The sequence below is a fragment of the Camelina sativa genome, chromosome 5 (assembly GCF_000633955.1).
Source record: "Camelina sativa cultivar DH55 chromosome 5, Cs, whole genome shotgun sequence".
NCBI classification, from domain to species: domain Eukaryota; kingdom Viridiplantae; phylum Streptophyta; class Magnoliopsida; order Brassicales; family Brassicaceae; genus Camelina; species Camelina sativa.
The window spans coordinates 27,536,532-27,561,294 of NC_025689.1; the positions used below are offsets into that span (position 1 = coordinate 27,536,532).

The 24,763-nt window shown below is 33.9% G+C and overlaps 3 protein-coding genes and 2 pseudogenes across 3 annotated transcripts; 2 read left to right on the forward strand and 3 right to left on the reverse strand.

Annotated features, from left to right (window-relative positions):
- On the forward strand, positions 3,578 to 4,261 carry LOC104787686. Its single transcript, XM_010513293.2, has one exon. It carries the CDS (start codon positions 3,707 to 3,709, stop codon positions 4,208 to 4,210), a length of 504 nt encoding a protein of 167 aa, XP_010511595.1. The 5' UTR covers positions 3,578 to 3,706; the 3' UTR covers positions 4,211 to 4,261.
- Positions 12,683 to 15,148, forward strand: LOC104787687 (protein ABHD17C-like). The gene is made up of 5 exons (XM_010513294.1): positions 12,683 to 13,305; positions 14,067 to 14,103; positions 14,199 to 14,435; positions 14,521 to 14,568; positions 14,710 to 15,148. The coding sequence occupies exons 1-5, from the start codon at positions 13,001 to 13,003 to the stop codon at positions 14,902 to 14,904; spliced, it is 822 nt and encodes a 273-aa protein (XP_010511596.1). The 5' UTR covers positions 12,683 to 13,000; the 3' UTR covers positions 14,905 to 15,148.
- On the reverse strand, positions 15,820 to 18,375 carry LOC104787688 (annotated as a pseudogene).
- LOC104789634 (LEAF RUST 10 DISEASE-RESISTANCE LOCUS RECEPTOR-LIKE PROTEIN KINASE-like 2.5) lies at positions 19,649 to 21,857 on the reverse strand. Its single transcript, XM_019245386.1, has 2 exons — positions 21,527 to 21,857; positions 19,649 to 20,793 (listed from the first exon to the last, which is right to left on the reverse strand). Exons 1-2 carry the CDS (start codon positions 21,855 to 21,857, stop codon positions 19,649 to 19,651), a joined length of 1,476 nt encoding a protein of 491 aa, XP_019100931.1.
- On the reverse strand, positions 22,063 to 24,747 carry LOC104787689 (annotated as a pseudogene).

Genomic DNA, 24,763 nt, shown 5'->3' on the forward strand with positions numbered 1-24,763 from the left:
TTTATAATTAAAGACATGTAACTCCATTTAACTCAAATGTAACTCCTATCCAATAATTGTACATTAATTCATTCCTCCTACTAACTTATTATCTTTCAAGAGAAATTATTTTTGGTTAAATTTTAATATTTTTTATTTATTTTGGTTGGCTAAACTTATATTCATATTTTGGTTGGCTAAATTAATATATTTCTCATGTAAAATTATTGTTTATAATATATTTCTCATTTCAAAGTTTAAAGCAATATATCATATATATAAAAGTAAGGTTTTGGTCTCTCCTTATTGGTTGATTTTCATTTAATGTTTTCTAATTTTTTTTTTTTTTTTTTTTTTGCTTTCTAATTGCTTTAAACAATATTTAAGATCCAATAAACACAATACATTTAACTCACACATTAAAATAAAATTATAACTGAAAATAAAATAAATTATGCATTAATCATATTCTACCACTCAATTCTATTCAAACACAATAAATTACTATTGTAACTCCATAGTTCTAAATGTAACTTCCATCATTTCTTATCATATAAATAAGCATTCTCTCAATCTATCATTCTCTCATATTGACATTCTTTTACTATCTCATTTTCACATTCTCTCATTCTCTTCTACAATACCTCAAATCATTTTTCGTTTTTTTTTTTTTTATTTTTGATTTCTTATTTTTGTTGTATGGGTTGTAAAAAAAATGAAATATCATTGTAAATTGTTAATGCTAAATTTTAATTTTAGAGACTACATGATATATATTTTACATTGTTCTTATTTTAAAAGATTTATCTCCTTTATCTAATTTGGATTATTATCTTATAAGTAATCATTCTCTCTTCCTCTCCCACCAATATCAAATGTTGTTATATCTCATATGTGTTGTAAGAGTTTGATTCTATATTTTAATTTAGAAAGTATTATATATATATAGATATTACATTGTTCTATTTTTTAAAGATTCATCTCCATTATCTAATTTGGATTACCATCTTATAGTAAACATTCTCTCCTCCTCTCCTACCAATATCAAATGTTGTTATATCTCATATGTGTTGTAACTTGTAAGAGTTTGATTCTATATTTTAATGTAGAAAGTATTATATATATTTAACATTGTTTTCAATTTTTATTTTATTTATATAAAAAAATATTTCTTTTATATTTCTTGCCTTTCTAATCTATTCATATTTATTTTTTAAATTTGCATAGTTAAATTTAAATTCACATATGTTGGTTTTAACAAAACAATCAACTTTATTTGAGAATTAGATGTTCCTATTCATTTTTAAACGATCAATGTGTAACATATAAGCATTTTGTCTTGCAATCACAAGTTCCATTTCCATTACTTAACTCCATGGTTAAACTATAATATATGTTGTCCTATTTGTAGGAATAACAACATACTTATTTAATTTATTTAAAAGAGCAGATGATTAAACGAAATAAACATTTCTCCAAATTTTATAATTCAATCAGTGAGTGTACTTATTACTTTGAAAAACTTTTACATTGAAGTTCATAAAATCATATAAGAAAACTAAAATACTATATCACTTCAAATTTGGAAGGAAACACTTGGTATTCCTTTTTAAAAAAGTCAAGACACATATAAAAATTTATTAATATTTAACTCACTTTAAAGACATTAAAGGTCATTTAACTCAAAAATAACTTCTATCCAATAATTTCATACATTCCTCCCACAAATAAATATATATATATATATATATGTTCAAGATTGTATTTAAATATTACATAATTTTTTAGTTAGCTAAATTTATAGTCACATATATACAATATATATACATAAGAATTTATATTACTTATTAACACCATAATTCGACCCATTATTTGCTTAACTCAATATTGGTTTCAAAGCCAACTAAAGAAAAACAGAAACGATCTTATTGATATTAGACCAAAACATGGGCATACAAACATAATCACTTACACGGAAGATATTTTAAAAAAATAACTTATTATTGCAACATCAACGTATGAAGGGTTTACATAAGCAGTTAATTAGAAAATCTATAATACAATAAATATATTGGAAACAATATCAGTCAATGATAAGATTGGATCCTCAAAAGCAAGAAACAACATCTTCATAATTCATAAAAAATAAACGCCACAATTATACACATCTGAACGAAATGGTATAAACATATAGTGTATAAATAAAAGTGATGGCAAAGCCCGTATATGCCTAATTAAAACGAAATAATACAAAAGAGAAAATGAAAAAGACCAAAAAAAAACAAGAAAATGTCAACTACAGCACAATCCACGCGTTGCGTGGGGAAGCACCTAGTAGTAATAAAAGCCAATCTACAAACCTACATATTTGTTTGCTCCAATCACCACAAACATTGGAATCCTATACAGTAAAACCTCTATAAATTAATAAGTTCGAGACCACAAAATTTTATTAATTTATAGAAGTTTTAATTTATCGATAAATTAACAATTATTAATTTATCGATAAATTAATATTTTATTAATTTATGAAGAGATTTTTAATTTTCATAATTTTTTAAAAAATTATATTATAAAATAAGATACTTTTGTTATCATTCATAATATTTAAGAATTTTCTTAATTTATAATCTTGGCTATCGTAATTGTTAAGTTTAGAGTTTAGGTAAAAATGATAAATGTTAGAAGTTTAGAGTTTTAGAAGAAATTGCTACTATCATTCATGGTAATGATTAAGTCAAAGAATATATTGTGGTAATTTTAGAATCAAATACATGTAAGGAAGCAATTATCGCATTTATGATTCTCCATAATTTTTGGATGCGATTTGAGAAGACGGTAATGAAAAAGATTAGAGATGATCTCCAATAAGAATGCAAATTCAAGAATATGAAAACAACAATAGAGTCATATTTCACTAGATTTTCTTAGATATATATATATATATATATATATCAATATTAGCTTGATTATTAATTTATGATATTGATGGGACCATATTTTTACATAGGATTTCTGAAAAAATTATTATCTTATTAATTTATCGAAATGTATCAATTTTTACACCGGCCCAACTCGGGACCGGAAGAATTTATTAATTTATAGCGAATATTAATTTAAAGAGTATTAATTTATAGAGGTTCTACTGTAACTAACAAAATTAGATCGAAATAGTAAAACATTTACGGTGATTAGATACTCAACCCACAATTTATATTTTTTTTTCCTCTTAAAATTTGTAGACTTGACAAAAATTAAACATATGGATTCATAAAATAAGTTTTTGAGTATACATATGTTGTAAAAAAGAACTTCATCCATCTTCTTTATGTTTCATATAGGTTTTGAATCTAACTTGTATCTAAGGGATTTGATGTTAATTTGTTTTTTTTTTTCTTTTCAACAAATTTTTATCTGTTATCTCTTTGGTCTTTTATTAAAAAGAAATCAGCCCCATTAATTTTATTTTAATATATAAACAAAAAGAGAAATTCGCTGGCATATTAAATAATAAATATCATATCAAATATCCCCAAAAAAAAAGTAAACGACACTCATTCTAACTGCCACGTGTAACCTATCTTCTTCAAGAATGGTGCCGATCCTAGTCACCCTTATTCCCTTTACCTCCACTACGAGTACACTCATACACTCACACGAAGCAACGAATCGAATCCAACAACACTAAACCAATCCAAATGATCAACACAGAGATCAAATCACAAAAATGTCTCTGCAAAAATTCAAGCTTCTCGCTACTCAATGCAGCACCGTCGCGGAGAGTCCAACGCGTAGTCCAGTCATCCACCTCCGCCGCCGTAAAACGCTGCGTTTACTACTCACCCGATCATCATCAGATCGGTGGCGGTTACCTGAGATCCAAAACAACGTAGACGAATCGAATAAATCAGATAAGAGAGGTAAGATCCGATCTCGAAGGAAGCTGAGAGAGCTTTTTGTATCGTCGCCTCCGTTTGAGGAAAGTAGTGTCGGCGGCGGCGGAGGAGGCGATAAGGGGAAGAAGAAGATGGAGGTGGAGATGGAGAGGGACGATGTAACGGTTAACGGCGTTGAGAATAATAACGGAGGTTTTGGTGGAGAAGAGATAACGGCGGCTCGGAGTGTGGGCTTTAACGGGTCTGTTAGGAGGCCCATGTCGTCTGTTACACTTCGATGTAGGTTACTTCGACGAGCTTGGCGTCCAGTTCTTGTAACTATTCCTGAACAGTAAAACTCTTGAAACAAAATAAACTTATTTAACATCTTTCGTCGGTTGTTTATATTTTCTTTGTTCTTGATTTCGCCTGATTTTTTTTTCCCAATTCGTTTGTGAAAATATTATTTCTTGGTCTAGGTGTTAGGTCTTATTATTGCAAGTTTTTCGTGAAAAATTGCAGTAATAATTTAGTGGTTTGATGAGGATATTGACAAGTTCGAACAATTACTGTATTCTGAATTTGATCATACAATCAGAGAGAGTTTATAACAATTTGTTTTCATTTAAAGAATTGGCCTACAACGTTGTCACGATCGATAAATGATTAAATAAGTTAACTATAGATTAGGCAAATATAAAAGGAAGAGAAATAATAACACTATTTTAGGTTTTTCTTTCAAAGTTAGCACATAAGTTCAAATTTTCCAAAACTAACATTTCTCTAAAATTAATTACTAAATTAATTCATGATAAAAGGATAAAATAATTATAATCAAGAGTCTATCGATTCTGATTTCGGTGAAACCTACGATCTCACATCTTCTTCTTCTTCTTCATCTCTTTCACTAATCATATTTGTGATTCAATCAAAGAATATGTCGGAGATTCAATCAAAGAAGCTTAGGGTCATACTAAATCGGCAAAATCTCTGACGAATCCACAAACTCTGTTTTTGAGGAAAGAGCATGTGACTGGAGCTTGGGTTCACAACGAAAGCTAGACTTGGAGGGAAGAACTGATAGATTTCAATTTGATTGTGGTGTTAGATGAAGACACTAAGATCGATTTTGTTTTAGCATTAATTCAAACCAAATTTTGCATACAACACATCCACCACCACCATCGTTTCAGTCCTGCGAATTCCCACCGCCACGACCATATAAACAGACTCAGCGACGGCCACCAACATAGCATATATCAACATCAAAGTTGTTGCATACCAAGTGTTTGTTATAATATCATTGGAAACAAAGTAGTTGCTAATGAGTAAGAAAGTTCGTTGTTGTTGTCCATTTTTATGTATTCAGCTTTTTCGGTTTGTAGTTTTTCGGTTACAGAGTGGCTTAGTATTGTTGATGAAGAAAAGTATGGTGGTAGTGGTGGAGGATTTTCTGGCTCTAGTTATCCCCGTTTTGAGATTTTGGTATATTTAGGAATAGCTTCCTAAAATTCAAGAATGCATTCCTAAATTTATGCAATCTTTCCTAAACATTATGAAATTCTTCCTACACTAAAATAAATGAATTTTTGAATCTTCTTCTATTTATGTGGTGTCTTAATGTATCACATATTACTCAACTATGATGGATTTCATGCACTTTATTGTTTTTAATCACTACTCCATTATTTTTATGAAGAGCATCCTGAATTTAAAAGTGTCATTCTTGAATATTATTGTAACTTTCCTAAATTTGAATAAATGTGTTTCTAAATCTCTATTTTTATGTGTTTTGCTTTCAATGTGTCAAATATTAGTAGATTACTCCATTAGTAAGGGATAATGATTTCATTTTTGTGCACATTCTGATGTTTGGAAATCTAATTTGTTTTATGAAAGTCATCATGAAGTTCAAGGAAATCCTTCTTGAATTTCATAGAAGTCTTCCTGAATTTCATAGAATTCTTCCCGAATTTCATACAATCCTTCATGAATTTCATAAAATCTTTTCCAAGTTTCATACAATCTTTCATGAAGTTCAGTCACAGTTAAAGCAAAGTGCTAACATAAAACACTAGTGTACTGAGATCATTTGAGCATCAACAACTATAGACCCAAAACACCCAATCACATCCAATGAAGACGCATAAGCCAAAAGTCCAAACCTAGAGACATGCTCATAAGACAAAGATAAGGTGTTGTAACACATAATTTGAAACAAAATACAGTAGAAGTATTTGGCGATTTACTGCACAATAAGAAACATTACCTAAGATTTGATTTTTCATTATTGATCTACAATTTGTTTGAAGCTAACCCACCACTGAACTCAATACAAATACTAACATTGTTTGTAACTGCTTAGTACAGAAGAACAACATCCAAAGAGAACATCTTTGCGAAGCTGAGCACCCCATCATCGTTGAGAAGGTTATGAAGGAAGAACAAGTGTTCTTTAGTGAGAAGAAGATGACAGGTCTTCCCCATTTTGTCAAATGTTGGAAGAAACCTCTTCTCTAAAAGACTCCCACCATTCTCAATTATAAATGCCTTAAACTTTATTTCACTGTTACAAAACCAAGGTGATGAACGATTTTGGTAAAAATGCAATAGAATCTGGAAAATAAAAAAATTCTTCAATCCCAAGCCCATATTCAATCAAATACAAGCTTATTACTAATCAGAGTTTCCCTAGACCCGGACAAATTCTCGACTTTGATAACCTATCCTCCATAGAATTGCATAAATAACCCTCACAATTCGCCTTTAAACAACCATTGTTTTCCAATTTATCAAAGAAACCATGATCCTCTTCCCAGAAAAAACAAATTGAAGCATTGAAATCTCCTACAGAGCAATCAACACTTGATAGGATACAATCTAAGCTACAATCAGGAGTAGATGACGAGCAGAGCAGATCCGTTCCGTACCATAGTCAATAGACGGATCGGAGCTAGATTCAGGAGGCGGAGATGGAGGCAGAGTCACATTCTCCTTTCCCGGATCACAACTGAGTCTGGGCTTTTTGTTTGCAGAGCGGTGAGAGATGTTTCTTTTAGCTTTTGTAGGTTGAAGAGGTTTACAAATCCAAAGCTGGGAGGAAGAATGGATTTTGAAATCGTCATCGTCATCTTCGTCGGAGTTCCACATAAGTTCCGTCAAGTCGAAAACAGGTAAAACAATCGTATGAATATCTTTTTGTTTTATTTTTATTTTCTCCAAAATTTTAATTGTGCTAAACTTGGGATTTTTAATAGTGTGTGCTAGTTTTGGAACAAAAAATTAAAGTAGTGCTATTTTTGAGAATCTCCCTAAAAGAATATGTGAAATTTTAACTTGTTTTCAAATATTAATTTTATATTTAATAAAATTCTTTTTATGGATTTAAAGTTCATGCATTCCTTCTCGCAATACAGTACATCATAATAAATTTTGATTTTAATTTTAGTACTCAATCCCAATAAATAAGACTTATTATTTTCAAATAAAAAAAATATGTGCATTATATCAAGTTTATACCGTACTTAATATTAAAATAATTAAAAACTTGTAATAAGACATAATTATCAACGAAAAACAAAAATTACCATTAACTAATATTTAATAAACTAACATTATCTTAAATATATTTATTTCATATATTGTAGTGTGCTACTAACTTTGAAAACTAAACTTTTTTTTTATAACAATTTAATATAAATTCGAATAAAACTCCAAAATTGGTAGCTCAAACCGGAGAAAAATAGTTTACAAATGAAACAGTAGATAAAGCGATTTGGAAGATCGAACAAGATAGTCGGCCTTCACATTAGACGATCGAGGAATCTTCGAAATGGTGAAGAGTGGGAAGGAAGCCCAAAGCACAGAGAAATCATCGAGCTGGTTAGAAAACAACGGCCCATTTTCGAGAAGCTGCACCATCGCAACCAGTTCTACGGAATCTGGCTCAAAACTCTGACAATCAATATCTCTCGCGAGTAAACTCTCCGTAGCCCAAAACAAAGCTTCCAATTCCGAATGAAAAAGGGTAGGACTACACCTACATTTTGCTCCCAATAGGATAGTCTTTACTAACACGGATTCGTCCATGGGCATTTTCCCATTAAGCTTGAGAAGAGCTTCATATTGACGAACTAAGGCATGAGCCCAACAAGTAAAACGTTTTTGCCTAACCGTTGTAGATTGAAGGATTCTAGGATCCATGATTCACCATGTACGGAGAATAAGACTTATAGCACTGGAACTAAAAGCAGCTCTCAAACGTGGATGGAGATATTCTGAAAACCTCCAAAAGTCAGAATCAAGATTGATCAAATCCTCGTAAGAAGGCCAGCCAATAAGAACGTGTATATTCTGCACAGAAATCAAAGTCATCCTAGACACAGAGCGCATGATGGCATGTACGTATTGACAAGTTTGAACAATTATTGTACTTTGTTGGATAAGCTTGAGGTTAGCTTGAGGAATAAGTTAACCAAGCAATGGTTAAGAGGGATAAGGCAAAGTATATTTGAGAGATATTCAAATATACATATTTGAGTTATAGGAGATATCTAAATAAGTTATGTTTCTTTATTGGTTTTGGAAAAGTGTCTTTGAGGTTTTATATATATAAAGCTACCAAGGCGTGGTAAGCCTTATGAGTTTGAGAGAGAGAGAGATTGAGAGGCTTTGTTTTGAGAGATTTTCAAAGCTAATAAAAGAAGTGCTTTTATATCTTAATCTTGTTATACAAATTCTAGATTTGGTATCAGAGCAACCCAGGTTCGTTGATATTCAAACATCTTGCTAAAGACATATTGATCATAGAAGAGATATGAGTGAATTGGTAACAGCCACTAACAAACCGAAGGAAGGAGGTTCTTCGTCTTTGCAATGTCCAATGCTTGGCAGCTCAAACTATACTGTCTGGGCTATGAAGATGACGGTGGTACTGCAAGTAAACAAATTATGGGAAACGAATGATCCGGGTTTAGACGATATCGAAAGGAGTGATCTTGCCAAGGCTTTGCTGTTTCAATCCATACCAGAGGCACTACTTTTACAAGTTGGTAATCATGAGAAGTCCAAAGCAGTCCGGGATGCCATTAAATCGAGAAATGTTGGTGCTGACAGAGTGAAAGAGGCTCGACTAAAGACCTTGATGGCTGAATTTGATAGATTGAAGATGAAAGATACCGACACAGTTGATGATTTTGTAGGTAAACTCTCTGAAATATCTAGTAAATCGAAATCTTTGGGAGAAACGATTGAAGAAACAAAAATTGTTAAGAAGTTCCTCAAGAGTTTACCTAGAGCAAAATACATACACATAATTGCAGCTCTTGAACAAGTTCTTGATCTCAAAAAAACAACGTTTGAGGACATAGTTGGGAGATTAAAAACCTATGAAGAAATAATTCAAGAAGAAGAAGATTCACAAGAAGGTCAGGGTAAACTTACGTTTGCAAACATTGTTTCACAAGAAGGACAAGGGAAGCTTCTGTATACAAACGCATCTGCTCCACAGTTACAAGAAGCCTATGACGGAGGCAGAGGAAGAGGTTTTGGTCGTGGCCGTGGAAGGGGACGCGGAGGAAGGTTTAATGGTGGACGCTCTGGCTATCAATCAAGAGAATATGGCTATCAAGCAAGGGATAAGTCCAAGATAACATGTTTTAGGTGTGACAAGTTAGGAAAGTATGCCTCTGAATTCCTAGACAAATTACTTAAGCTAATCAAACTTCAAGAAGTACAAGCGAAGGAAGAGGAAGACACTCACGAGGCAGAATCTATCTTGATGCATGAAGTAGTATATCTTAATGAGAAGAATGTGAAGCCAAAAGAGCTTGATGCGTGTTTAGACAAAGTGTGGTATCTTGATAACGGCGCTAGTAACCACATGACAGGAAACAGAGCATGGTTTCGTACGATCGACACAAGGGTCACAGGAAAGGTACGCTTTGGTGATGATTCAGTTGTTGATATAAAGGGAAAAGGCTCCATCTTGTTTATAACCAAGAACGGAGATCAAAAGATATTAGCAGAGGTTTACAACATTCCAGACCTTAAGAGCAACATCATCAGTCTTGGTCAAGCAACTGAATCTGGTTGTGATGTACGAATGAGGGAAGATTTCTTAACATTGCATGATCGAGAAGGAAACTTACTAGTGAGAGCTATTCGATCGAGAAACAGGCTGTACAAGGTAGATTTGGAGGTCGAAAGCACAAAGTGTTTGCAGGTTGCAGGTTCGAATGAAACAAACAAGTGGCATACTCGTTTGGGACATGTCAACTTTGAAACCATTAAGAAGATGATGATAAAGAACATGGTTGTTGGAATATCTAGTGCTTCTAAAGATGGAGAACCGTGTGCATCTTCTCTGTTTGGTAAACAAACACAACAAACATTTCCCCAAAGGACCTCTTATCGAGCAAAGCAAGCACTAGAACTCGTTCACGGAGATCTCTGTGGACCTATTTCACCGACTACAGCTGCGCAAAGGAGGTACATCTTTGTATTAATTGATGATTATTCCCGTTATATGTGGACCATTCTTCTCAAAGAAAAGAGTGAGGCGTTTGAAAAGTTCAAGAGTTTTAAAGCTTCGGTCGAACATGAAACTGGTAGCACTATCAAGACACTTCAAACTGATAGAGGAGGAGAATTCACATCTCAAGAATTTCAACTGTTTTGTGAAAAGGAAGGAATCACTTGACATCTTACCGCACCCTACACACCTCAACAAAATGGTGTAGTAGAAAGACGGAACAAAACATTATTAGGGATGACTCGAAGTATCCTATAACACATGAACATGCCGAATTACTTATGGGCAAGTCATATTGAAAAATATTCAGCATCATTAGACTTTTGATATGGTTAGAAAATTAAATTTTTAATATACATCATGTTACATTACATAGGAAAAATATATGTAATTCTTTTGTTGTAGACATAATACGAAGACCTATTTTGAGAGGCCAAATGTTTATGGCTAGAAAATGGGAACCAAATGAGTTGAAGTTTGTGAGAGACAAGGGAATACATATTATTTACTCCCTATATGTGTTATATAGATATTACTTGTACAATAATCCTACTTATACGTGTTATATTAGTGGTAATGTAATGAGGAATGCATCAAGGTTTACTAACTAACATGGTATCAGACTCTACGATTCACTTTCCATATATGTATAGATATTACTTGTACAATAATCATACTTCCGTGTATATATACTGGTCATAATATAATGAAAAATGCATCGAGATTTACTAACAGTTTGAACAACACCATAAGCCACATCAGTTAAAGCTTGAACACTAATATGTCCATAGGAATCAGAGAATTTCGAACTTGACTATTGTAGGAAGTCTAAATGTATAAATATGATCTATGTAATTGCATGTTATGTAATCTTAAGGTTTAAACAATTATTTATATATAAATTTTGCATAATTTATTCTTTTGTTTCAGTTCAATGTGAGAAAAAAGCTAAATGATCCATTTTAAGAAATTTGAAAGAGAGTGAGAAATTTGTGGTCTACTTGTCAAAAGAAGGCAAGAGCCGAGATCCAAATTCGGTTGCAACAAGCCAACGAGTATGTTGATTTATCTAATATATTATTTTTTTGCTTTAAAAGATATTATAAACTTACTATAAATTTAATAAAAAAAACTAGATAAAGCGCGAAATTTTTTTTGTTTTGTTATTTGTTTTTATTTGTTAAGATTATGATTATGTTGTATCATTCATTTACATGTGATATAATATAATACTATATGGTAAGTTTTGAGTCATAGTAAACTACTAATAAGTAGGTCTGGAAACTAATACCGTTATCCGTATTCGATCTGTTATTCGGCTCATATCCGTCCCGAAAAAGGATATCCGCAGCTTTAGGGTCGAGTGAAGGATATTATAATTATATTATTTATAAGTAAAAATCGAGTTTCAGATATTAATTTAATTTTTGATACCCGTACCGTTACCCGTTTTGTTACTCGACACGTAAATACTCGTTAATATTTTGTAGTATTATCATTTATTAATAATATATATATATATATATATATTCTAGAATAAAAGTTAAAGTCTCAGTTCAACTTAGCTTTATTTTTAATAGAAAATGATTGTTATTTATACATTTTGTTATTTATATATGAATGACCTGTGCTGCAGTGCGGGAAAATATTTTTTTTTGTTTTCTTTTTATAAAAATATTTTAATTATATTATTATGTACTTATAATTATTTGGCATATTATATAATATAGTGTTTTTTGAGTCAAATTATATAGTATTAATTATTTTTTGTGTATAATATAAAATAAATACATATGATGAACTATACATTTCCATCTACTTGAAAACGTTTATATATATGTATATTTTATAAATACATACGTTTTATCATAATAGGTTATGCTTTATTTGCTATTTTTGTGGGTAACCATTTTCTGGTTACAACAAATTAATAATAAGATTCTGTTATTATATTTTATAATTAAATACAGTAGCATTTTGTACAATATACCACATGGGAATATAATTAATTGTTTAAAACATTGCTTAAATAATATAATAGAGATTATAAAATTATTCTCTACATTTAATTGTTTTATCATAACAAATATCCACATTCAACATTTTTTCAATTCTTTTCTTTACATAATACAAAATATCCCCAAGTTCATTGACTACCAAAAACAAATCGTCAACAATCACCTACTTATTTTTGCTAATAATTTTTCTTTTTATAAATGACATGTTTTTTTGTTTCCTTTAAAATAAACCAAAAAAAAATAAGTTATAAAATCGCAGCATGGAGAATCTCCATCCACCAATAAAATCATTTCCCAATTTTGACTTTTTAAAAACTTTGACAACAACGGATATTCTCAAAAACATTGTCACATCTCTCCCATACCCAAACCACGCGCCGCCTGTACCATCTCACGCGCCGCTGTACGATTTTCCAAAATCCTCCATCAATCTCCTCCTCCTCCTCTTCTTCTTCTCCCTTTCCTCCTCAATTTCCCAATCCCCCTCTTCTCCTTCTTCATCAAGATCTCTCAAAAAATCAATATAAAAATTATAGGGTTTCAACTACTTTCCAATAAAAAGGTTTAGTTTTTATGAATTAGAATTCATCATAATCATGGGAGGTGTAACATCATCGATCGCTGCTAAATTCGCGTTCTTTCCACCAACGCCACCGTCGTATGAAGTTGTAGCCGACGAAAGCTGCGGCGGACGTTTATACATACCGGAGATACCTCGTCGCGATGATGTTGATATATTGAAGCTTCGTACACGTTTCGGCAATGAGATCGTTGCTGTTTATGTGAAACATTCTAAAGCTAACAGCACGGTTTTGTATTCTCATGGTAACGCTGCTGATGTGGGACAAATGTTTGAGCTTTTCGTTGAGCTTAGCAATCGCCTTCGCGTCAATCTTATGGGGTAAAGAGTCTCTCTCTCTATCTGTGTCTCGAGTTTGTTCCATGATTGAAATCCAAATCTGTCGAATTTAAGTAGAATTGATTTGTGTTCTTGGGAATAATATGTTAGTCTTTGTATAAATTTTTGCTTTAGCAATCAAAGTTTGGGTCTTTAACCCGCGTGGTGGGGTGGTTGAGGTTTCGGGTCTCAGGACGTTTAGTTCACAGAGGCTTTTGATTTGGAGCATAGTAAAAATTAGAGCCTCAAGTTGATACATTTTCATGGAAAATTTGTACTTTCCTTTGTTTATAATTTGCCAAAACTAGTAGGATGTGGTGATACATTGACATAATCTCATAGACATATAATGACTCTATGTTAAGAAAACGGATTGTTGGAAATTGTTGAGTAATGGAAAAGTTTTTGAGAATTTGAGTTTGTGCTCTTATATGTTTATATAAGAATCGATCCATGGAAAAATCAGTGCGTTATAGCTTCCAAGTTTGAGTCTTAAACCGGAGGCTTAAGGTTCATATCAACAGAACATTCCTTTGCTTACGATTGCCAAAATTACGATCTATTGTTACAGTTTTATAATACTGTATATGTTGAGAAGTCGTAACATTTCAACTCTCCTTTTGTGATTGAGTCATTTCCTTCCGAAGGTCTTCAACTTGACTTGACTTGCTATCTTGCTTTTGTCACTGTGGATAATATTTTTCTACATAAACTAGGGATTATTTGATTGTTTTTTAATACGTCTATTGGTTTTTGTTTTCCAGGTATGATTATTCTGGTTATGGTCAGTCTACTGGGCAGGTATAGTCTTACTATTCTGTGTTGTTATGAAAGATGAACTTACGTAGACTTCCATGGGTTGTTTCGTATTGACATTGACCGGCTATATGAATCAGGCAAGCGAGTGTAATACATATGCTGATTTAGAAGCATCTTATAAATGCCTCAAGGAAAAGTACGGTGTAAAAGACGATCAACTGATATTATTTGGTCAATCTGTTGGTAGTGGACCTACGGTTGATCTAGCTTCACGCACACCTGACTTGAGAGGCGTGGTTTTACAGTGCCCGATTCTGTCTGGGATGAGGGTTTTGTATCCGGTGAAGTGTACATATTGGTTTGACATTTACAAGGTGATTTACTAGAAAAGCAAGTTTTTTTTTGTTTCTGATTACATTTATAGCGTTTAGTGACCTTTTGAAAGTCCATGCTTTTCAGAATATTGACAAGATCGGCTCAGTTACCTGTCCTGTACTAGTAATTCATGTAAGTGACACCATCATTTGGCTTTATTTTGCTCCACTTTTCATAATAATTGTGATTGTTATAAGACAGGTTATTATGCATTTTTCAGCCAAGGCAAAATGATGAATCCAAGTCACTGAACTCTCTTGTTGGTCTTTTTAGGGAACTGCAGACGAAGTAGTTGATTGGTCTCATGGAAAACGGCTTTGGGAACTCAGCAAAGAGAAGTATGAACCTTTGTGGATAAGTGGAGGTGGACACTGTGACCTTGAACTCTATCCAGATTTCATTAGACATCTGAAGAAATTTGTTGCATCACTTGGCAACAAACAAGCAGAGCAAGCTGCCATAGAGTGAGATTACTTATATGTTTGAAAATGGGTTTACTTTCGAGGGGTTTCTAGACACACAGTCTAGACAGTTGGCTGGAGAAGTTCGATGAATAGTAAGATATCCAAAATGAGAGTGTTGATAGGTTTAGATATTAAAAGATAAAAAAAGGTCTAGTCTGGTGACAATCTGGAAATGTAACATCATATTTCATTTCGTGAATAAATGTATTTTACTGCTTTCATGCTTAATAGGTTTCATTTATGGAACATACATCTGTGTAAACCGAAATATCCTCTGAGAGCATAGAAGATTCTTAAAGAGGCGCTGTGGAAATTTGAAAAACAGGTCTAGGAAGGGCTTGAAGAGCATCAACCATCAAGGTTTCCTTCCATCATTTCCACCACTCTGTTCATTGCTGAGCGATCTGATGGGTTATGGGTTAGATTGAATACACCACAAACCTAGGGTCATCTTCTTTGCTACCTCCCTCATCTTCGCTGAAGATTCCATTCTCAATAAGCCTTCCAGTCTCTCCTTTATGTTGTTGTTACAAAGAGGCAAAACAAGATCAGGCAAGAAGTGGGGAGATAGTACATGATCGTGAAGGGCCAAGTCATGGAAGGATAGTGACAGGTACAAATAGACTTGGAATTTTTTTATCATGTCTCTATTAGTTGACCTTGAAAAAGGAATTTGAGAGAGATAAAGAGAGATATTGATCATTGCGGGTTTCAGTCTTTTTTTCTACCAAAACAATTTCTTGGAAACAGAGATCGACAGGGACTAGCGTGTAAAACCGGACCATACTATAACGTGTAAACCAGACCATACTACAGTATCTGCTATATCTGTTTGTNTTTTTTTTTTTTTTTTTTTTTTTTTTTTTGGACAACCTGCTATATCTGTTTGTCATGATACTTTAAAGATGAACAAAGAGAATTTAGGACTTTCACTGTCTCGTTAAACCAAGTGTTGAGCAATGACTAAAACAAGTACGCACGAACGTCATCTATCTAATAGCAGAGAGCCAGAGAATGTATCTGTGTTCTATTGTTTTTTATGCAAATAACATTTACGATTCAACCACAGTTACTCATAAACTCAAAGCTTGCGATCATACCTAAGACTAAGAGGAGATTGAATTTTCCTCTGAAATCCAGGAAGATTCGAAATGTCGAGGAGGTACTTCAAGAGCATCAAGGTTTCCTTCCAACATCTCTACAACCCTGTTCATCGCTGGGCGATCTGATGGCCAAGGCTGAATACACCACAAACCAACCATTGTCATCTTCTTTGCTATCTCGTTGTCTTCTTCGCTACTGATTCCATTCTCCATAATCCCTCCATTGTCTCCCTTCTCAAGAATCCTTATATATCCATTCAGGAAAGTACATTGAGCTTGTGCTAGATGAAGGGTCTTCATTTGGTGTTCTGTTCCTTGCTCCAATTATCTCAAGAACCAACATTCCATAGCTATAAACATCTGACTTGTGGGAGACTCTACCGTACACACTTGAAAATACTTCAGGTGCAATGTACCCTATTGTTCCTCTTGTGCCCAGAAGTGACAATATGCTTTCTTTCCTCTCGCAGAGCTTAGCAAGGCCAAAGTCTGAAACTTTCGGAGAAAGATGGTCATCCAATAGTACATTTTCTGGTTTAATGTCGAAATGTACAATCCTTGTTCTGCAGCCATGGTGCAAGTACTCTAGACCACGAGCAACGCCTAACGCGATCATAAATAGTTCCTTCCAGTCCATAATTGATGACCTCTTGCTCGAAATAAACTTATCAAGAGACCCATTTTCCAAAAACTCATAAATAATTGCTCGTTTCGAACTTTCAGAGCAGAATCCTAGAAGAGTAACAATGTTGACATGAGAAGTTTTGCTCATGCTTGCAACTTCATTGATGAAGTCTTCCCCATTACCCTTTGAGTCTTTCAAGATCTTCACGGCAACACTACGACCATCAGAAAGAGTTCCTCTGTAGACTGTTCCAAATCCGCCTTTCCCAACCACCTCGGCGAATGACTTTGTAATTCTCTGTACTTGCGCATAACTATAGTGTTTGAGTGGAATAAGGTCCATTAGGTTCTGTTTTTTCACATCATAGTCCTTGCTTGTGTATTGAGCTTCTTGTGTCTTTCTTCTCCGTCTGATGAGTAAGAACACACATGCGACTATGAGAGCCAGCGTCGATATAGAAACAGCAGCTGCAATAATACCTAGAGAAGGATTAAAAAAAAAAAAGAAACCGTAATAAGTCTATGATGTTTGCCTATGTTAATCAAATCAGTTGTTGCCAAAGAACATGAAAAAAGGGAGCACCTGTGTTTGCTTTAGTAGACTTCTTGCCACCTGCATAAAAAATGGAATGGCACCAGAAAAACGTTAGTTGAAAGTTGAAACTAATAACAGAACTATAAATGAAAAAAAGAACTTGAGTTTCTTTCTTCTGTATATACTATCAGAAACTGTAAGGATGTTTTGTAGATGATCTAGTCAAAAGGTTTATGGGTGGGTTGGGAGATTTAAAGTGGTGGTTCTTGAGGAAGAACCATTAGGAAATTAGAATAAGTAGGCAAGATAATCTTACCCTTGTCTGCAGAACCGCAAATACCGTTACCTGGGTGATCATCTATACAATAGCAGACAAAGCCACTCGTGGAATGATTATATCCACAAGCACCCCCAGAGTCTCTGCACTTCTTACAATCTAAGTTAACTCCAACGTCGAAACTCTCTTTAATAGCCTTATTTAGATTAGCTGTACTTGGAGAGCTCTCGAGTGTGTTCAGTGCGGTTCTAGATGCGGGGATATTGACGTTTATACTGCAAGATCTCCTTAAGTCTATGAAGACCGAACTATACCCTTCAAGTAGAGAGGACACTAGGTTTCTCGTCACGTAGTAATTTCTTCTATCATCATCCCCACAATCAAGCATTTTCACATAAGTAGAAACAAACGGTGAAAAATCCTGGTTGCAGTTGTAATAAACGGTCAGCCAGTCGGTGGTAGGAGCGAGTGGAAGAACCGTTTCGTTGAAAGAAATCTTTAAAGAATCTTGGGAACATGGATCATCGCTATAATCGGATCTGGCGAGTTTTATGATACCAGAGTCATAGTTCGCCGCTAGGATTTGGAATTTTACAGAGGAAATGCTAAGCTCTGGAAATCCTCCGCTACAGTCGAGCTCGAAGTCGGGGTGACCGCAATCTTTTCTGCCAGGAATCCAGAAAGGGTACAAGAGACCGCTCTGATTGCCACAACTAAACGAGGGACTGCAGAGTATTTGATGCTGCTCAGCTGAGAAAACATAAGATGGGATGACAAAGAGCATCCATATGAAGGTATAAGGTATAGATTTTGTAAGGGAAAGAGACAAATAGATCATTGTGACTTAAAAAAAATGGTGAAGATGAAGAAATGTCTTGGTTTTGGTCTAAGTCGTTGTTTTGTAATATTTGAAACTAAATGAACTTACGAGTTTGACAAAAATAGAAAAAATGAACTTACGATTCTACTACTTTTTTTTTATATTCTTGTACGACGACTTCAAAGTCATTTCTGAAATCTAATGGACATAATATGTGAAGGTGCCTTCCTTTTTTTTTTTTTTTTGAATTTTCCTTCCTTGTTTTTTAGTTGCTCGTTCAAAAGAAATGACAGAAAAAAATTAAAGTATAGAAAAAGGCATTTACTATTATTGACAGTGACTCATGATGTCGACGAAGAAAATTCAATTAGTGTCAAATCAACGTTAACAAAGGAAAGATTAGAACGAGGCGGTTAAATTTTTTTGGCATACTAAATCCTATTAGTAACAATATTTAAATGAAGCGGTTAAATTTTTTTGGCAGTTGTAAAGAAGACGGTTAGAAAAGATGGAAGAAAAAATGGTTAAATTAAAATAAACGGTTAAATAATAGTTTTGATTGATAACAAGCGGTTGAATAGTAAACAAGTTATTATAGAAAAATAATATAAAGATAAATTAATATACGAAAACATTTCAAAAAGTTATTTCTATTTTATAAATTTCTTTAGAAAATAATATAAATGAATATAATTTTTAAAAATTTAAATAATCAAAAAAAAAATCCAACCACCCTTTTCAACCATTTTCTCCAACCACCTACTCCAATCGCTTGTTCCAATCGTCATGTTGATTGGTAACCTTCAAAGCGATTCGTTTGCAAACGAGGCGGTTGAATGTTACCAATCAAATATCTAGTTTGATTAATTTAGTATCTAGTTTAGAAATCCATTCCACACGTGTCTTCACATCATAAGTTTATTTTAAGATAATATAAAATTTCAATAAATAATAATTTTTTTTTTAAATGATACATCTAAAACTAGAAAGGTACCTTAGAGCATCATTAGCAGAGAACGGATTCACCGTTGCTCAACAAAAACAGAAAATTAATATTTTAATATTAATTAATTAAAAACTGACAAGTGTTAAAAATATAAGAAAATCGTTGCTACCCAGGGTAACTTCAACAATGTTCCTTCTTTTTTCTCTCTTTTTTGTATTTTTTTATTAATTTTTATTAAAATAATTTGGGGAAACAACTACCACTAAAAATGGTCTTAACGGGGATGCTCGTAATGCACTCTCTCTAGTTAATATATAAAGGATAAAGACATGGTTTGAATATAAGAATATTACATTGATAATTATGTTGATGGTGTACTACTTTGATAAATGCATTTTCCGCTTTCGTGATTGTTCAAGGAGGTTTCTTTCTTTATGCGACATTTATGGAACATATTTATCTGTGGAAGTGGAACCCGATATATCCTCTGAAAGCAAAGAAGATTCTTCAAATGGCGCTGATGGAATTTGGAAAACAGGCTTAGGAGGGACTTTAATAGTGTCGACGTTTCCTTCCAACATTTCTACAACTCTGTTCATCGCTGGGCGATCTGATGGGGAAGATTGAATACACCACAAACCCACCAATGTCATCTTCTTTACTAGCTCCTCTTCTTTGATGCTGATTCCATTCTCCATAAGCCTTCCTGAGTGTCCCTTGTCAAGATCCTTGTATATCCATTCAGGAAAGTACATTGAGCTTGTGTTCGATACAGAGCTTTGAGCAACCGTTTCTTGATTTCTTGCTCCTATCATCTCAAGAACCAACATTCCGTAGCTATACACATCCGACTTGTGGGAAACTCTACCGTACATTCTTGAAAATAACTCAGGCGCAATGTACCCTATTGTACCTCTTGTGTCTAGCAATGACAAGATGCTCTCTTTCTTCTCGCAAAGCTTAGCAAGGCCAAAATCTGAAACTTTGGGGATAAAATCTTCACCTAAGAGTACATTTTGAGGTTTTATGTCAAAATGTACAATCCTTGTTTTGCAGCCATGATGTAAGTACTCTAAACCACGAGCAACTCCAAGCGCAATTCTAGAAAGTACCGGCCAATCTATATCCATCGAGGTCTTCTCTGTGATGAACTTATCAAGAGATCCATTTTCAAGATATTCGTAAATAATTGCTCTCTTGGAACCTTCAGAGCAGAATCCTAGGAGGGTAACAATGTTGACATGAGAAGTTTGACTCATGCTTGCAACTTCATTGATGAAGTCTTCGCCATTATCACCCATTAGGTCTTTCAAAACCTTCACGGCAACCAAACTTCCATCACAAAGGGTTCCTTTATAGACAATTCCAAATCCGCCACTCCCTATCTGTTCCGTGAATGAATTTGTAATTCTCTTCACTTGTGCGTAACTATACTGCTTCAGTGTAATAAGTGCTTTGAGTCTTGGTTGTGGAATAAGTGTCTTGAGGTTTTGTTGACCAAGATCATGCGATGTTCTTCTCTTTCGTAGAATTAGGAGAAACAACGTTAAAACCAGGACCAGGAATAGAGTGCCACCTACTCCTGAACCTAATGTAAGAAAAAAAAAAATCATGTGTCTAAGAAAAGATAAACAATTCAAAATCACATCAGGTATACTTTAGAATATGAAAAGGTTAAGCACCTATTTTTGCTTCAGCTCCATAAGAGATTCCTGCATCAATGGAACGACACCAAAGTTCATTTGGCACTCAATACCCAAATGGTGGTTCTTATTAAAAAAACATTAGGAAGCTAGAATATGTAGGCAAGAAATGTTACTTCCTCTCTCATTTTATTAAAAACAATAGTTATTTTATCGTTTATTTAATTTCAACCAACAGAAAAATATACTCCTTCTGTTCCATCTTATAATATTTTTTAAATATTTTCTAAGGCCTTTGTTTTTGTTCTGTCTTATAATATTTTTTCCAGATTTCTATGCATCATTTATGTTTATTAGTATGTTACGACCATTTGTATTTTTCAGTTTTTTTTTCTATTGGTTAATTTTTTTTTGGATAAATGTTTAATAATATATTTTGCTATGTAAAATTAACAAAACATTTATGTTTTCTTAAACATTGTGATTTTAACTAAAAAGTTATAAAATGGAACAGAAGGAGTACTGCAGAATTCCAATAGTCACAATTAAATAGTTTAATTAATATAAGCTATGCATAAAAATTTGAGAAAATCTTATAAAATGGAACAAATAAAGAAAACCTAAAACTCTTAATTAATGGGACGGAGGGAATACCATTTTTTCTTGAACCGCAAGTACCATTACGTGGTTCATCTACACAATAACAGATGAATCCACTTGAGCTCTTATTATATCCACAAGCACCCCCAGAACCTATGCACGTCACACATTCTTGGTCAAGTGCAAGCTCAAAACCGTCTTCAAGAGCCTTCCCTAGATTTTCTACACTCGGACTTGTTTGCAGTGCGTTGAGGGAATGTCCAGATGCAGGAATACTAATGTTTCTTTCGCAAAATCTCCCGAATTCGTTGAAAGATAGACCGACTCCTTTAAGCAAAGGAGAGGAGAGGTTTCTTGTCACATAGAAATTTCTTTTGTGAACAGTTTCATTACTTCGACAACCAATCATACCACCAAAAGTGTAAACTTCAAGTGAAAAGTTGCAGCCGTAATAAATTGTTAGCAACTCGGTATTAGGAGCAAACGGAAGGACGTTATCCACGAAGGACACATTTAAAGGAGCATGGGGACAAACATTGTTGATAAAATCCGATCTGGCGAGTCTTATCCTACATGATATATAATCAGCGNATTGTTCAAGGAGGTTTCTTTCTTTATGCGACATTTATGGAACATATTTATCTGTGGAAGTGGAACCCGATATATCCTCTGAAAGCAAAGAAGATTCTTCAAATGGCGCTGATGGAATTTGGAAAACAGGCTTAGGAGGGACTTTAATAGTGTCGACGTTTCCTTCCAACATTTCTACAACTCTGTTCATCGCTGGGCGATCTGATGGGGAAGATTGAATACACCACAAACCCACCAATGTCATCTTCTTTACTAGCTCCTCTTCTTTGATGCTGATTCCATTCTCCATAAGCCTTCCTGAGTGTCCCTTGTCAAGATCCTTGTATATCCATTCAGGAAAGTACATTGAGCTTGTGTTCGATACAGAGCTTTGAGCAACCGTTTCTTGATTTCTTGCTCCTATCATCTCAAGAACCAACATTCCGTAGCTATACACATCCGACTTGTGGGAAACTCTACCGTACATTCTTGAAAATAACTCAGGCGCAATGTACCCTATTGTACCTCTTGTGTCTAGCAATGACAAGATGCTCTCTTTCTTCTCGCAAAGCTTAGCAAGGCCAAAATCTGAAACTTTGGGGATAAAATCTTCACCTAAGAGTACATTTTGAGGTTTTATGTCAAAATGTACAATCCTTGTTTTGCAGCCATGATGTAAGTACTCTAAACCACGAGCAACTCCAAGCGCAATTCTAGAAAGTACCGGCCAATCTATATCCATCGAGGTCTTCTCTGTGATGAACTTATCAAGAGATCCATTTTCAAGATATTCGTAAATAATTGCTCTCTTGGAACCTTCAGAGCAGAATCCTAGGAGGGTAACAATGTTGACATGAGAAGTTTGACTCATGCTTGCAACTTCATTGATGAAGTCTTCGCCATTATCACCCATTAGGTCTTTCAAAACCTTCACGGCAACCAAACTTCCATCACAAAGGGTTCCTTTATAGACAATTCCAAATCCGCCACTCCCTATCTGTTCCGTGAATGAATTTGTAATTCTCTTCACTTGTGCGTAACTATACTGCTTCAGTGTAATAAGTGCTTTGAGTCTTGGTTGTGGAATAAGTGTCTTGAGGTTTTGTTGACCAAGATCATGCGATGTTCTTCTCTTTCGTAGAATTAGGAGAAACAACGTTAAAACCAGGACCAGGAATAGAGTGCCACCTACTCCTGAACCTAATGTAAGAAAAAAAAAAATCATGTGTCTAAGAAAAGATAAACAATTCAAAATCACATCAGGTATACTTTAGAATATGAAAAGGTTAAGCACCTATTTTTGCTTCAGCTCCATAAGAGATTCCTGCATCAATGGAACGACACCAAAGTTCATTTGGCACTCAATACCCAAATGGTGGTTCTTATTAAAAAAACATTAGGAAGCTAGAATATGTAGGCAAGAAATGTTACTTCCTCTCTCATTTTATTAAAAACAATAGTTATTTTATCGTTTATTTAATTTCAACCAACAGAAAAATATACTCCTTCTGTTCCATCTTATAATATTTTTTAAATATTTTCTAAGGCCTTTGTTTTTGTTCTGTCTTATAATATTTTTTCCAGATTTCTATGCATCATTTATGTTTATTAGTATGTTACGACCATTTGTATTTTTCAGTTTTTTTTTCTATTGGTTAATTTTTTTTTGGATAAATGTTTAATAATATATTTTGCTATGTAAAATTAACAAAACATTTATGTTTTCTTAAACATTGTGATTTTAACTAAAAAGTTATAAAATGGAACAGAAGGAGTACTGCAGAATTCCAATAGTCACAATTAAATAGTTTAATTAATATAAGCTATGCATAAAAATTTGAGAAAATCTTATAAAATGGAACAAATAAAGAAAACCTAAAACTCTTAATTAATGGGACGGAGGGAATACCATTTTTTCTTGAACCGCAAGTACCATTACGTGGTTCATCTACACAATAACAGATGAATCCACTTGAGCTCTTATTATATCCACAAGCACCCCCAGAACCTATGCACGTCACACATTCTTGGTCAAGTGCAAGCTCAAAACCGTCTTCAAGAGCCTTCCCTAGATTTTCTACACTCGGACTTGTTTGCAGTGCGTTGAGGGAATGTCCAGATGCAGGAATACTAATGTTTCTTTCGCAAAATCTCCCGAATTCGTTGAAAGATAGACCGACTCCTTTAAGCAAAGGAGAGGAGAGGTTTCTTGTCACATAGAAATTTCTTTTGTGAACAGTTTCATTACTTCGACAACCAATCATACCACCAAAAGTGTAAACTTCAAGTGAAAAGTTGCAGCCGTAATAAATTGTTAGCAACTCGGTATTAGGAGCAAACGGAAGGACGTTATCCACGAAGGACACATTTAAAGGAGCATGGGGACAAACATTGTTGATAAAATCCGATCTGGCGAGTCTTATCCTACATGATATATAATCAGCGTCTAAGATTCTGAACTTCACAGAGGAGAAACTAACCTCTGCGAAATTTGTGTTGCATTCGAGCTTGAACTTCGGGTGGCCACATTCCTCTCTGCCAGGAATCCAGAAAGGGTACAAAAGACCGCTCTGATCACCGCAGTTAAACGGTTCACTGCAGTGTCTATAAAGATCGTTGGCTGAGAAAACACAAGATGGGATCACAAAGAGCAACCATATGACTTTAATGGACATAGATTTTTTCGGGGAAAGACTGATTATCTTATTGTAAGTGAACATAAGAAAAAATGGTACGTGAGGAAGA